We start from the raw sequence: 15,967 nt of genomic DNA on the forward strand, positions 1-15,967 counted from the left end.
GTCCATCCATGTTGTTGCAAATGGCAGTATTTCATTCGTTTTTATAGCTGAGTAGTATTCCATTGTGTAGATATACCACATTTTCCGTATCCACTCATCCGATGATGGACATTTGGGCTGATTCCAGCTCTTGGCTATTGTGAAGAGTGCTGCAATGAACATTGGGGAACAGGTATGCCTTCGACTTGATGATTTCCATTCCTTTTTGCTTTCCATTTTAAATAAAAAAATTTTTTCTTGAGGCGGACAGTCATTAAACTAGGAAAGTAGTAGTAGTTGCTTTCCATACTTGTTTGGTAGATGGTTGATTGGCTTTGTAACTTCCATTTTGGTTTGAAATGGATTCAGTATTTCTTTGTACAACCCTCCTATTTGGAATTCACCATCAGCACAAATGTAATATGTTGTTTTTATAAAGTATCATGAAAGCAGTTTGACCTTGATTTCTAACTTGAGAAAACAGTCGAAAGTTCGACTTTAATACTGCAGTATTGTTTCATAATCTTTAAACACTGCAGTTACATACCGTTTAGGAGGTACTCTGGGCACTTAGAAGGAAAGTCTCGAAGGGCAGCCTCACATGCTGAGATGCTCCGAGACAAAAGTTCTAGAATATGTGACCGAAGCCTCCTTTGTCTCAGGTCACCCAGGGAGGTTACTCAGTGCTGTTCTCTTGGCAGGGTCGAGAGGCCTTGGAGTGGGTGATCAGCCATCTCAACGTGGACTTGGAGGACCTGGTGGGCTGGGCCTGTGGGAGCGGGTGAAGCTATTGCGGCGCCTGGGCCTTTGGTCGCTGCCTGCACGGGGGACAGGAGACCAAGAGCTGGGCACAGCACTGCCCACAGATCCATCACCTGCCCACAGATTCATCACCTGCCCTGCCCGCCATGGACTGCACGCTGTGCCCCACATCTGGTTTGTCAGAAAGAACATTTGCTGTTGGTAGATGCCGAGAGACATTTAGGAAAGGGGCACAAGAAAGGCAGTGACTCTGCTACCTCTTAGCCCAGGTTTTACCTTTTTTTCTTTGTTGGTGAGAAGAACGATCTTTTTTTGTTTATTAAATAAGAAGTTAATTTAACTTCCCCAGAGTCCAAAATACCAGAGTGAAAGGGAATGGGCTTCTCACACTCTGTAACGTTCCAGCAGAAGTTTCCTGTGGGTTTTGATCCTCAAGTTTGCTGGTTTTCTCGGAAGGAATGCTGTTTTCAGAGGGCTGGAGCTGTGGTTTTGAAAGTTAGAGAGTCTGCGGACGGCCTTGGGAGCTGGTGAACGCTACAGATTTCAGGTCGTCAGCCCCAAAGATCCTGCTTGGTTGGTCAGGGCTGCGGCCCGGGGATCCGTGCTTTTAGCAAACTCGGCAGGCAGTTCCAAAGCAGGTGCTGGTCAGATTGTGCCGAGAAACCCTGAGCCAAGGGCTGCCTGTCCTTCCAACTGAGTGCGGGTATAAAGGGGTGCCCTCACCAGTGCTAGCACTGCTGCCCCTGCCCTGGGACAACACAGCCCTGCGTGCCAGTGCTTAAGTTCTGTGTTCCACAAAGGTCACAGCCATCCTGCTCGCACTCTTAGCTGATTTACCATGTTTCAATATCTTCTGCTGGCCACAGGCCTTAGGTGTAATTTAGGAGATGGATTTTTAATTATATGGATATAACAAGTAACACAAAATATCCCTATTCCATTTTAGTTTTGGAACATGAAATGGGATATATTTTTTCCTTATTTATGTTTTAACCAAACCAACCCATTTTTCAGAGGAGAAATGACTATTTTAGGAAAAAATAGTTGTTATGTTAATATTACTTGCCTGAAGTTTTATATACATACATATTTGCCAAAAGCATAGAAATGACGGGGCCGGCCTGGTGGTGCACTGCTACAGTGCGCTGCTTGGGAGCACGGCGGTGCTCCCGCCGAGGGTTCAGATCCCACATACAGACCAGCCGCTCACTGGCTGAGCGAGGCGCGGGGGCCACCACGAGGGGTGCGATCCATTGCCGGTCACGAAAAAAGACAAAAAGAAAAAAAAAAAAAAGAAAAAAAAAAAAAAGAAAAAAAAAAAAAAGCATAGAAATGACGGGGCCGGCCTGGTGGCCCACTGCTACAGTGCGCTGCTTGGGAGCACGGCGGTGCTCCCGCCGAGGGTTCAGATCCCACATACAGACCAGCCGCTCACTGGCTGAGCGAGGCGCGGGTGCAACACCGAGGGTTGCGATCCGTTGCCGGACACGAAAAAAGACAAAAAGGAAAAAAAAAAAAAAGCATAGAAATGAACCAGAATTCTTTCCTTAGTCTCCAGGGTTGCAGCTCTTTATTGCGACCCTCACGTTTGCAGGAGTGAATATTGAACACACCAGGTAGTTTCTGTGCCAGCTCTTCATACAACCAGAAGCTACTGGAATGATATTGAGGAGAAACCTGGAGTTTTCTGTTTTGCCAGCTGCATTTTCCAGAGCAGTGTGAGCCCATCAGACCGTCCTGTGTGTCGGAGCCTGGGCTGCTGACCAGGTGGCTGTGGCCGTGCTGCCTCTGCAGAGGCAGTGCGGGCGCCCGCTGGAGGCAGCCTCCCTTCTTGTAGGAAAGCCACGGCTCGGAGTGTTTGCTGCAGGCCGCTGCACTCATTTGGCGTTAGAACCGGATATTATGAAAACTGGATCTGACTTGAGCTGGTGGCTTTCTGGGTACTAGTGAGTGGGTGGGTGTTTGCCTCCAGCGTTAAAGCGCTCAACATTTAGGGAGGGCGGTGTGTGCTTTGATCATCAGGAGTCCCTTTCTCTATCCCCCCCAACCCCATAGTCTTCCCCAGCAGATCTCTACTTGTGGCTAAGCCTTAGTGGAAAGATTTTCATAGGTTCTGTGACAACTCCAGTATCTGAAGGACAGGCAGACTTGTTCGGGTGACATCCGGCAGCTGAGGAGCAGCCGCCTGTCTCGCTGCTGTAGCACACGTGTGTGACCCGGGCAGATCACGGGACCACTGAGCTTCAGCGTCCCCACTAGAAATGTGGGCGCTAATACCTCCCTCAAAGGCTGCACGAGAGTCAAAGCACCTCTGTGCCAGCGCCACAGGCACCCAGTCCACGGTGCTGCTGTTGCTGGCGTTGGCCAGTCCTGGGCTGCTGAGTTTCTTGGGGACACTGCTGGGCGGGGCTGGAATGGGGAACACCGGGCTCCAGTGATGGAGCATACTGTTTTGGTGAGTTTTTGTTTTTAACTTTTAGAGTCACTAGTACGAGTTAACTATCGACTGTACTACCAGCTGTACAACTGTCAACTTACTACTTGTAAAAACAAGCAGGCCTGAGCTAGTGAGTGCTCAGTGCTCACTTGGATGCGTAGCGTTGACTTCTCATCAAGTCCTGCGCTTCGGTCTTCAGCTGTCGCAGGACAGTGTACTGAGCGCAGGGGCTGGCAAGCCTCGGCCTGGGGGCTGAGAACGGTTTTTGCACTTTTAAATGGCTTAAAATATCCTCCCCCCACCACACACAGAATGAGACATGAGGCCCACAAAACCTGAAATATTTACTGTCTGGTTCCTTGCAGAGTTTGCTGAGCCCTTTCCCAAAGACCCTGCGGCATCTCTGGGTCCACATAAATGACTTTATTCCCTCTGTCACACCGCTGTCCTTCCCGGTCCGCAATGCATGCTGCTCCGCTCCCCAAATACCTCGAGCTCTGCAGGCCTCTTCCTCCTCTGGCCTTTTCTCTCTGTAGCGTTTGGAAACCAAACCTTCCCTTTAAGCATCTCCGGTCAGTCTGCGTCCTTTCATTTTACCGTCCTGCTCTGCTTTGGGTTCTTATCCCCTGCAGTGGCCACTTCCATGAGGGTCCCGAGGAGGCTGTGCCGTGACCTCACCTGCCGTGTCCTGCATGCTGAGGACAGTGGCCTGTGTGGTCAGCGGAATGTGCTGCAGGTGATGGCGTGTGACTTCTGAGGTCCAGTCAGAGAGGACACTGGCTTGCACCTTGCTTGCTCTGGTATGAGGACACTCGAGGGGCCTTACAGAGAGGTCCACACAGCAGGCAGCGTGTGAGGGAGCCATCTTGGAAGCCGGTCCTCTAGCCCAGCACAGCCTTTAGGTAATGACAGCTGAGGCTGTCGTCTCCACTGCACCCTCACGAGGAACCCCAGGCCAAAACCACCCACAAAAACTTGTGAGATAATGTTTACTATTTCAAGCCACAGAGTTTTGAGGTAATCTGTTAGGTAAAAATGGATAACCAATGCATCACCTTATCCTTTTTGTACAATCACCTTCTAACTGGGCTCCCTTTCAGCTGTTCCACTTATCAAATTACGCCAAAGTATTCCTGTTGTCACTTTCCTTGATTAGAAAGCTGGAGAGGTTTTTCACTCCTTTTTGAAAAAGTCAAAACCAAGGCTAAGGCACTGGCACAAGAGACTGATGGGTGGTTCTGAAACACCCGAAAATCTACTTCTATGACGCTGTCCTCGACCAACACCAGTTGGTAGTACCACAGCTTATGTCAGTTCCTACAGACTTTTATTGCCTTGAACCATTTTTTTTTCCTTTTTGTCTTTTTTACTGACCGGTAACGGGATCACAACCCTCGGTGTTACGCCCGCACTGCGCTCAGCCAGTGAGCGGGAACCGGTCTCCACATGGGATCCAAACCCTCGGCGGGTTATCTTGAATATCTTTTCTAGTTAAAAGTAACCTTAGAGACCACCTAGTCTAACTCTTGCTTTAAAATTGAAGAAACAAATCCGTAAGTGTTAAGGAACTTTCCCAGTGTCAGAAAGCTGTTTTTGGGACGGCCCCATGGCTCACGTGGGAGAGTGTGGCGCTGGTAGTGCCGAGGCCACAGGTTCGGATCCTATATAGGGATGGCCGGTGCACTCACTGGCTGAGTGTGGTGCAGACCACACTGTTCCCAGGGCTGCAATCCCCTTACCGGTCAAAAAAAAAAAAAAAAAAAAAAGAAAAGCTGTTTTGCTGCCAAGCTTGAATACAGTTTAGTTAAAACCATTTCAGATACTTGAAAATCAGGTATTGCTGATAAAGAATCTACTTTGCTAGTTACAGACTAGTTCTTTTCAGTTACCAGGGTGAAAGCTCTTGGGTCCTGAACTCACTAGCTTCTTTGCTAGTGAATGCCACTTTGGAACAGGGAAGGGTGCAGTTCTCACCAGCGCAGCACCTGGAGGAGTGTCTCTGGCTGCAGTGGGAGTGCTTAGTTCAAGTTTATATTCTGTGCTTATATATCTGTTTATATATCTGACTTCAAAGTCACCTTGAGACTGGCAGGATGACCCAGTGGCATATGAGCCCCATCTCAAGTCGTGTTCCCTTGGTCGGTGGACAAGCTGGATTCTTCTTAGGCTCTTTTTCCCTTTGGGATGTCTAGACCAAAATTTCTTCACTTAAAAGTGGAGGTTATTCTGTTTTGTTTACAAATTCCGACTCCATGCTGCAGGAGCCACCCCGTCCAGCAGGTTTACTGTGCAGATTCTGCTGTTCTTCCTTTCTCCTTCTCCCACTTGGTTCCGACAACTTCTACACTGTCTGCTTAGGAAACTGATGTTCAGCTAGTGCTGCAGAAATCGCCAGTTCACCTTTGGCATTTCTACCCTCCTAAAAACTGGTGCTTCTGGGAGGAGTTAGTATGTGTATCACCCCAGGGAAGGGGACTGGAGGTGGAGGCAGGCCAGTGACCACAGGTGACGGCTGCTGTCAGAAGGGAACACCGAAGCAAAGAAGGTGTAAAAGAGGAGCAAGCTTCCAGTAAGCAAGCCTGCTCAGGGCTGTGCCTCCAAGCTGGCCATCGCCATGGGAAGCACGCCCCCCTTTCTTCAGTTGTCAGCCACCCTGCCTCATTAGAGCAGCTGGGAGAGCATGCCCATACAGGACTGGAGGGTCTGGCCCTCGGTGCTGCAAGAAAGCTGAACACTGAGTTGTGTCAGACATCCAGATGCTTTATTCTCAAGCCCTAGGGACATAAACAACTTTCTCGATGCCCCACTTGTCAGGAGCTCTGTCCTGTCAGTTCTGGAACCCTTTTACTTTCGCTGTTTTCACTCTAAGGGCTCTGATGTGGCCGCCAGCTCAGGAGCAGAGTTGCAGAGTGTTTTGCACAGTACAGTGTATTACAAATAATTACACATCATATATATTTTAATGGAAAGAGCCAGAAGAGCAGTACAAATTCAGTCTGCCAGGTAACTGCATGTGAACATTGAACTCGTGTAGGCAGTTTTATATTAAGCAGGTTCTTAGCTCTTAAACGTGTTTGGGTGGGCAAAGGGAGATGTTTTGAGATATGTACCTTTGACTGACATGAAGGAAGGACTATACCCTTTGTTAGCATTCTAGTTAATGTGTGTGCACACGTGTGTGTGGCGTGGGTGCGTATGCACGTACACAACTCTGCAGGGACATCAGAACTGGAGTCTTTACCTCACATGTGCAATCAAGCCCTTTTCTTAAAGTACTCTTTACGAAACTAGACTATAATGATTTACGACTATGTATCATGTTCTCAATAGGAACTGGGAACTAAAAAGAAAGAAACCATTAAATAAGGGTTATCCAAGACTTTTCCCATTTAGGATTTCCAAATTTTCTGTGTCTCTGGAATCCAGGAGGTACGAGTCAAAGACTCTGACTTGAATGGAGAAAGTCACTGAACATTTATTTGGATTATGAGCTAGATACACACAAGAATGTCTTGTCGTACACGTCACAGAGAAACTTCAGTGGAAGGAGCTCTTAAAAAATGGCAACCAAGCGAACGGCCTGTGTAAAGGAATTAACAGCAAACTCAATACCATGTAATGTTTAAGAAACACTCTTGGTTAACATAAGCCCATAAGAATTTCCTAAGTTTACATTTTAGGAATATGTCACTAGAGGAATTCTACTTAGAAAGTTGTATAAAAGCTTTATCCCAAACTTATCAAACTGTATACACTAAAAATGTGCTGGTTTTTTGTATATCAATTATATCTCAACAAAGCTGTTTTAAAAAGCTTTATTTATACATAATTGTCTCCATATATGTGACTTACATAATAAAATGTTGTGTAGTCTTTACAAAATTTTAATTTCTTACCGTATTGAGGTTAAAAAAAGTCGTGGCTGCCTGGTGACACAGCAGAGTCACTGGTGGTGGCACCATTTCTATTTTTCCAGTGTGGTCCTGTGGATTGTATTTCTCAAGTGACCGTAAGCTGCTGCTGCTAAGAGTATCTTGCATTCCCAACCCAGGTGATTTCTAACAGCTAGTTACCGACATCACCATTTTACAGTAAGAACTCAACACAGATGGTATGATGGAAAGCCATTTTATTTTTCCCTAGATAAATTTTAAAATCAAATACTTTAATGGAACAAATTTAGTAGCATCATGTTCCCATGAATGCCAGCAATACCTAGACTTTTACACACACAGGAAGCCTAGTCAAAGCCCAGTCAGTAGTATATGTTCCTTCATGGTCCTTCAACAGTTTTGCATGTACAAAGTTTTCTGCTATTTTGCTTTAGCAAAAAGCAACATAATTTAAAATTTTTGTGTTTCCTATATGACACCTAAAATCCAGTCCTATATTTATTAATATAGTTAGAAAAATAAAAGTCTTAAAAATGGTACTAATCATATAATCTCTTCAAACATATTTTTAAAACTCCTACATAACTTTCTGGTTTAATGTGAAAGGCTTAAGACTTGAAATCTAGTAAAACTGTTAAGTCAATGTTTGTATCAGTGATTTAATTTTTACTTGCCTTGGAAATGTTAATTCCCATTGTCCACTGAATGAATGCCTTTCAAATATTAATAAGTATATTACAGTATTTACAAGCATTCTTATGTACTCTGACACTGACAGAAAGCTAAGCCATGGGAGGGAAGCACACAATGACGTATCTTCACAACGTATGGGCCAAAAGAACCAGTGCTCAAGCTGGGAGGGAGGTGGGGTGACAGTGGGAGGCCTGTGCACACCATGCACACGTGCTCTGAGACACCCAGACTCAAATCAAGGCCAGCCAGAAAAACAGCATTTTTTTTGTTGTTGGTTTAGAAGTAAAAGCTGAACAGCAGGAAACTGGGATGAATGGGAACACTGCAAAGGGAGGTTATTTAGAAGGAAGAACAGGAAGCTATGCCTAAAGTCAGACTAGGTTAAGGATTTCAAAACCAAATGCCAAAGCTCTTAGTGAATTGCCCTATGGAAATTACCTAACTTAGCTGAAGTGCTGCGGGGGGTGGGGGGGTACATGTAACGGATAAGGTAGGGTTAAACTCAAGAGTTTGTTTTGGCACCCCAAAACAAGGCTAATTTGATTTCTACAATTTTGACTGTGCCATGTTCCCTTTCTTACACTACTTTCTGCAAACTGTTTCACATGGACACAATGTCCACTTGACCTCTTTAATGCACTTGGCAAACCCCGTTAATGCTGCTGAAGATTTACATTCTAATGCTCTGGTAAGAGATCATAATGCCCAGACCATCCTATACAGTACCATAAACCTGAAGAAGTGAAGTGGAAGAGATTTACTAGATATTAACTGTGTGAATATGAATGAAATTCATGTTTTTGGGGTTTAATTTCTTGTGTTTTAATAGAAACATTAACTAGTCATTGTCTTAAGCACATATTCCAGGTGCATATCTATACACATATACACACACTGTTTCCTCTCCCTTGTACCCTTACTTTAAATCACTTAAGAAGCTCAAGCCTGGGACCATCAAAGTGGGTGGATCCCACCTACCTGTCTGGAGTATAAAGTTCAGATAGTCTCTTGAAAATTTTATAAATGAGATTCACCCAAAATAGTTTTTAAAGCTCTAAAGCATGAGTCTTTAAAATAATTTAAACAGAATCAGCAAGGGTTCTCTAGTTGCTCACTTTTACATGCAAACACAGACGAACTGTTAACATGCATTATTTTAGTCAGTTGGTAAAGTTTATTTCGTAAGTATAAGTAATTGTAAGCCATTAACTAAATTGTAAATTTCAATCCATTAAAAAACACTACCAGAGCAGTTTTGAGGTATTACTGTAAATTTAACATTAGAAATGTTACTGCATTTTGATGTGGTATAAAATGTGACTGCCATGCCTTTTAGTAAATGGGCTGTCATACTGTTGACTACAGACATGTCCTGGAGCTTTCAGGAAATTATTGTGCACGTGCATTAATCAATTTTCCAAACATTCATGGCAATTTGATTAGTTCGTCATTTCTAAGCATCCCAAAATATTAAAGTATAGTCTATAGTACGGGCCAAGCAAGCTGAGAAATTTCAGGTATACAATGCTACCTTCCAGTCTACCTTCATCAGAACTCAACTTACAAGCTCAAGTCATTTACAAGGAAAACTAGTGCAAAAAGCATCCAAAAATTTTGCCTGTCAGCAGGTAAATTTTCTTGTAATTTTAAAAGAGTTAGATATTTTTTAATTTTAAAATTCATTTATAAAAATAAATTTCAGTTTGAGGCTTTAAGTACCAAATTGTGGCTTAATTTAGTTGTGATGGCTGCAGTATGAAGTTATGAAAATGTAGCTGAAAATGTGTGAGCTCCAGCTCATGCTCCACAGCATGGCCAATAGCTGGCACCTAATGCTGTCACAACCCTTTTCATAGTTAACCAAAATACATCAACTTCTCATCAAATTTTTAGGCTTCCTTTGTCCTGAAATTCCCACAAAACTTTAATTCTTAGACCTCCATTATAAAACTATTGGTAACCATAATACATTCGAGATAGGGAATGAAACCTGTCATGCTCAGGAGACACTGATCTGAGACACCGGGACAGACACAGCAGCTCAAGGGAAATGGTCCGCAGTGGAGGTGTACAGCTTATTCAGATGTTTTGCACTGGATTTCAAGCAGAAAGTCCTTTATATAATGTTTATCTCAGAGTAATGATAATTTAAACATCAGTATCAGCAGATGCTTCAGGATTTTGTGCTGTGGCCTGCCTCCAGTGCCAGGTGTATGGCAGGCTCAGAATCACTGTGCACACTGGGTAGGAACACTGTCATGTGGAAATGCCAATATGACTTACTGCTTAGCACTGTGCTGACATCGACACCTCCGTTAGACTGATTTCTCATATAAGAAGCTTTTGGCCTTAGTCAGGAAATTATTTGAGGAACACTGAAGAACTGAACTAAGGAGAAAGTTTCCGGCTTCCAAGTCCACACACTGTCATGTGGAAATGCCAATATGACTTACTGCTTAGCACTGTGCTGACATCGACACCTCCGTTAGACTGATTTCTCATATAAGAAGCTTTTTGCCTTAGTCAGGAAATATTTGAGGAACACTGAAGAACTGAACTAAGGAGAAAGTTTCCGGCTTCCAAGTCCACACACACACAAAAGCAAATTTCAAACTGCTGTCTTCTCTCAGAGCAAATGATCAATTGGCTGATCTGTCACATATCATCAATTGATATGAACACAGCATTCAGTTTTTTTTTTCCCCACAATGTGATGTGGAAAAAATCTGACCTAATGCAAATTCAAGCTTATTAAATAAAAACACGGGAAGGAGACAGTCCGGGTCAGTGTTCTCGCGCACTGATGCTCTCTCTGAACACAAAAGCAACGGAAGGCACGAGGCTCAGATTTCATTGATAGTCCTCTCTGAAGGGCAGTATTCCGAGGTGCCTGGTGAGGACATGTAGAAAGACTGTGTTTTCCTTTTTAATCGAGCTCTTTTGTTGGCCAACACCAGACTGCGCCGGCTTGAACTGATGATTTCTGAAATGAACTTTTTGCAGTCTACACACACCTCTGTAGTGCTCCAGTCCTCCATCAACTCTTTGGGAAATTGGAGGTCTTCTTCTGATTTGTCTACAGACTTAGATTTTGAGGAGAACCTGGGTGGGAAAAAAACACACCCAACATTATCAGAGTTCTATTGCAATAGTAAAAAAAAATGTAAAAAAAGTAAATTTGTTGCCAAAATTTTATGAAATGAATGAATAATTTAATCATGTCATGTTCCTCCAAAGAACAATTTCTTTTTGGAGGTAAGGTTCAAAAATATTTTTTAGAAAAGAAACCAGGAAGAAATAGGGCTGGCCAGTTAGTTCAGTTGGTTGGAGTGCGGTGTTATAACACCAAGATCAAGGGTTTGGATCCCCTGACCAGCCAGCTGCCAAAAAAAAAAAAAAAAGAAAAAAAGAAAAGAAAAAGTACTGAAAACTCTTATCCCTTCTAGAATTTTTGGAAAGTAGGGTATTTAGAGCATTCGCCTGATTCATGTACGGACTGTGACTTTTAACAACTAAGATGAGGTTAAATACACATTGCTAATGTTGCGCAACTGATGATTCAGAAGGACTTAACGTTTTCTTCTGGGATCCAGTCACCCTGTGTCATGATCAATGAACATTAATTAACTGTAGATGGTAGGTCAGGCTATTGGAAACAGAAGCAAATTTATCTTAATCCTCTGACACATCCTGAAAAATTATCTTTTGATCAGTTTTCTTGCCATTTGTAAATTTATCAAATATGTCTCCCCTTCCTCAACCATTTTCTATAATTCGGTCATTAGTTATTTGGATTCCAGAGAGCTGTAGATAACTAGACCAACATCATCATAAATGTTTTCGGTTATCTGTGAAATGACTAGGAATCACCTACTCATTTACTGCCCCGAGTCCAATGACGACAGTTAATAGTCTGAAGTAATCACGAGTGGTGGTGGCTCAGGGAAAAGACAGTCAAAGCACAGGGGCAGGTGTCCTGGGTACACAAGTTACATGCTGGACTCACAGCTTCCTACCCTCCCTGTCCACAGAGCCATGACATAAAATCCCAGCCCTCTCAGCCCTGCCGGCATGTGACTCGAGCTGGCCTACCTCCTTCCATCTTTCTTTTTTTTTTTTTGGCAACTGGCTGGTAGCTGGTACTGAGATCCAAACCCTTGACATTGGTGTTACAACACCAAGCTCTAACTAACTGAGATCACTGGCAGCCCCTGTCTTTCTTAAGGACCAACACTAACCTTACCATTAAATGCAAAGGGGTTGATGCTTAGGCCATTTTTTTTTTCTTTTAAATTGCCAGCTCTTGGTATAAAGCTTTATTTCTGCCTTTACAATAGCAAAGTAAACCAAAACTGTGGAAGACTGTTGTCAACACAGGATTAAACAGATTTTCTTTCAAAATTAAAGAAGGAAAGAAGGATTAGACTGTTACATACAAGTTTTCAATTCCACTGAAAACAAGGTCAGTTTTAAAGATGACTTTTAAGGGACACATAAAGCAATTATTTCTAAAGTAGAAAAAATATTAGCTATGCGATTAAACTATCCTTCAAGTAGCTAGCCATTATCCCTTGAAAAGTTACTTTTGGGGAAGTTTTAGAGATTTGTGTGCAAATCTAAAACTATACTATATTAAAACCAAAGAACCAAAAAATCAACAAACAAAAATCCCTCAAGCCAAAACCCTAGCCCCTCACCACAGTCCTCAGGAAGAGCAGTATTCTCTTTTACAAAGGATGCTGTGGAGACCCAACCCTTTGCTCACCTGGCAATGCTCCGAAGTGGCCGATGGTGGCCAGCGGAGGGTTTTTCTGACTTAACACAACTTTCCCCTCTTTGCAAGGCAGAAGGTCCCAACGAAAAGATAGGAAGAGTGGAGTATGGCTTGGAGGGCAGCCGCATCTATTATCCCAAATAAAACTGACAGTGAGCAGTACTGTTAAAGAGGCAGGATCGTTAAAATGAACACAGAATTTAACCAAGCTTAGCTTACCTTTCTGCAACACTGCGAGCACACCGGCCTGTGTACAAAATCAGAAGCATTACTTGGTGTGGTGCAGTGGATGAGACTGGACGGTAAGAGAAGCCCATGGCTGCGTAACTGTGAGTTTACAATAAACTGTGAAAACTCTCTGGTTCTACCAGAATGTAACAAATTGATACAAATGTGGGCTGCCAAAAAGACAATCAATCTGTAAACTTAACTCTTACATTGTCTCCTAAAAACAGATAAATTTACATCTGTTTGGAATTTTCTTGTCTCTCCAGGGATCACATAATAATCCTATCTATTTTTTTTTTTCTGTTCAAACGCAACATACTGTTAAAATCATCTTGGTTAGATAAAAGAAAAAACATGCAGAGAAACATTTTCCAGGTTCAATACCAAATCTGTTCAATTCATTCTTTTGAAGAAATCAATATTCCTAACCTAACTGTTCAGTTCATTCTTTTGAAGAAATCAATATTCCTAACCTGCAAGGACAGCACAAGATAATAGAACAGAATAGGTCAATTTTAACATTATTCCTGTGTAGAAAAATGATGAAACACAGGTAATTGGTATTTTTTCTGTTCAATTCATTCTTTTGAAGAAATCAATATTCCTAACCTGCAAGGACAGCACAAGATAATAGAACAGAATGGGTCAATTTTAACATTATTCCTGTGTAGAAAAATGATGAAACACAGGTAATTGGTATTTTTTTCACAATTGTTAAATCTACTTTTTTGTCAATTACAAAATACCTTACCTCTTACAGAACTGACAGGTATAAGACCAGGTGAAGAAGGAAAACCTCCTGGTTCGGCAACAAAAGCAGAGCTAAAAAATACAAGTTTAAAAGGAGAAAAGAAGCATCGCCAATAGCTAATTTCCTAATATCCATGTTTGAACATATACTGGGAAGATTAGTAGACAGAGGAGGAAGAGAATTCAGAAATCCTGTTTATATGTTTGGTTCTGTGATACTGGTAATTTGGCCCTATATTTAATTATAATTCTTTCAAAAGTAATAAAAGGCCACAGCTGTCAAGCGTCTCTCCATCATGGAAGCAATCTGAAGAAGTTTCTGAAATACTCTTCTGTTTCTCATATATATTTTCATCACTGATCCTTTAAAAGTATAACAGTTAAATGCAGACATGGTTTTAGGAAGGCAGGCCATTATTTATTATGATTGTTTTTCTAAGGGAGAAACAAAAATACCACCTCTTGTGAGCAAGGCAGAACAGGGATTGTCTAGTAGAGGATGAACATCTTACCTCCTAAAATCCCCTGACAATCCTACACCCTCAGGCCAGCGGACAACTCTCCTTGGAGACCGTGCCTGGGACTGGCCATTCTTCTACCCTTCTGATTGATCAACTTTAAACAGCTCTACCTTTCCTTTTTTCAGGGCGGTGTAGACATCTTTATACTGTTGGTATTTTTCCAGCTCTGCCTTCACCAGGACCTGGCGAATATGCATCACTTCCTCCACAGTAAGAGCAAGGCACTCCACTGGGTAGCAGAATTCCTCCTGAAATTCAAAATGCCACAGGGGTAAGAAACTCCCACCCCCTGTGCTGGAATTGCAAAATTTTCCTTTAGATTAGACACCTGGTTAGTAGCTTCAGAGAAGAAAAGAGGTGTCCCAGTGAACACTGGGACAGAGCTGGCTCTCTCTGGGACCACATCATTTCTAATTGCACTAAGACTACAGATGGCAGAAAACAAAACATTGCAGCCTATTGAAATTTCTTCAGGTGTTTTGCTTCAAGTAACTTTATGCCATTAAATAGAGCTATGTATCTATGCTTCAAATCTTGAAAAAAAATTTTTTTTGTTTTAAACCAATTTTATGCCAGTTTTCTCCTATGATTATGCAAAGGCACTACTTAGTGTTGTGTTGTATACTAGATACTAATAGATAAATAGCAAATCTACAACACTGGTCTTGTTTTTACAACTGGTTTGTGGTACCCAGAATAGCCACAAGAAGGTGGTTAGTAATTTATACTGAAGCATTACCTAGTGATCAGTTACATCAGCACACCTTTAAAAATCTGAATGGTAAGTGGAACTGGAACATGACACTACTGGTGTGGTTTACGCCAAAAGGCAACCTCTCCAGGCTGCTCCACAGTTCACCAGGTTTGTTATTACTTTTCAACAACTGCTGAATGCATAGTCAGCATTGTAAAGATGTGGAGAAACTCAGAAGAATTTCATAATAAATATTTATGTTGGCTGTCTTATGTTAATAGTTTCCCTAAAAACAGCTGTGGAAGATGTTGATGTAACTGACCCCACTGAATAAGAGCCTCACAGGCATCCATTCCCCATCTGGCCCTGCACTTGATTGGTGGATCTAAGAGAAAGACAGAATGGTCTTGTGCATTCGGACCCTGCCAGGCCTCAAGGGGCCATTGTGGTGCAGTGACACTGAAGCTGAGTGTTCTCAGTACAAACACATTATAATTCTCTCCCACACACACACAATAGCACTGCTCACAGGCATTCCGGAATCCAACAAGCCAAATGAGAAAGCACATGACTATAAATGCAGTCAGTTAATGGAGTTTTAACATTCAGTTCTGTCTTTCAATCAGAGAAACACACACAAAAAAATCTAGGCTGCAAACTTGACAAACATTAGCATTTACTTTAAAAAGTAGTCTGAAGAACTACTGCTTCTTACTAAAATCAATACAAAATCATCTCTGTTTAAGCTAACATAAGGAAGGTTAAATTTGCTTAAAAATACTTTGTAAAAAACACCTCAATTGAATTTTTAAGATGAGGAGCTTATTAGTATTTGGAGGGAAGGGGGGTAGTTTATTAAGAAACATTATACCATTTGCTCTAAGATGCTTAAAATACTCATTAAAAAAAAATCATCCATCACACAATTTTCTCTTTCAATGGAAACACCGTCCAAAGATGACAGGATGAAATTGGCACATTTGGTATCTACTCTGTTTTGCTCCACCCTGAGAAGACAGAGTGGTGTCAAGTGGGAACAATGCATGCCTTTGGAAGGTTAGACCAAGAAAACTGCACTTAGTAAGCAGTGTTGGCTGAACACATCCGAATGACAGCTTATCTCACTTTTTAACATATTTCAGAAGAAAAAGTTTTTTTTTGTTTTTGTCTTTTCTCGCAACCCTCGGTGTCATGCCAGTACCGCGACCGGCAACGGGATCGCAACCCTCGGTGTCA

The 15,967-nt window shown here is 42.4% G+C and overlaps 1 protein-coding gene across 1 annotated transcript in view; it reads right to left on the minus strand.

Moving 5' to 3' along the window:
• Positions 1–8,915: 8,915 nt before the first annotated feature.
• SPIRE1 (spire-type actin nucleation factor 1) overlaps positions 8,916–15,967 on the minus strand; it is a 16,227-nt gene continuing 9,175 nt past the window's right edge. Inside the window, exons 3-8 of the mRNA XM_008582136.1 lie at positions 14,148–14,285; positions 13,518–13,588; positions 12,758–12,785; positions 12,530–12,666; positions 10,299–10,866; positions 8,916–10,129 (exon numbers count right to left, since the gene is read on the minus strand). Of these exons, the coding sequence (XP_008580358.1) occupies positions 10,608–10,866; positions 12,530–12,666; positions 12,758–12,785; positions 13,518–13,588; positions 14,148–14,285 (633 nt within the window). The 3' untranslated portion in view covers positions 8,916–10,129; positions 10,299–10,607. The remainder of the gene's footprint in view (positions 10,130–10,298; positions 10,867–12,529; positions 12,667–12,757; positions 12,786–13,517; positions 13,589–14,147; positions 14,286–15,967) is intronic.

Source organism: Galeopterus variegatus, unplaced genomic scaffold (genome assembly GCF_000696425.1).
Source record: "Galeopterus variegatus unplaced genomic scaffold, G_variegatus-3.0.2 Scaffold2524, whole genome shotgun sequence".
Lineage (NCBI taxonomy): Eukaryota > Metazoa > Chordata > Mammalia > Dermoptera > Cynocephalidae > Galeopterus > Galeopterus variegatus.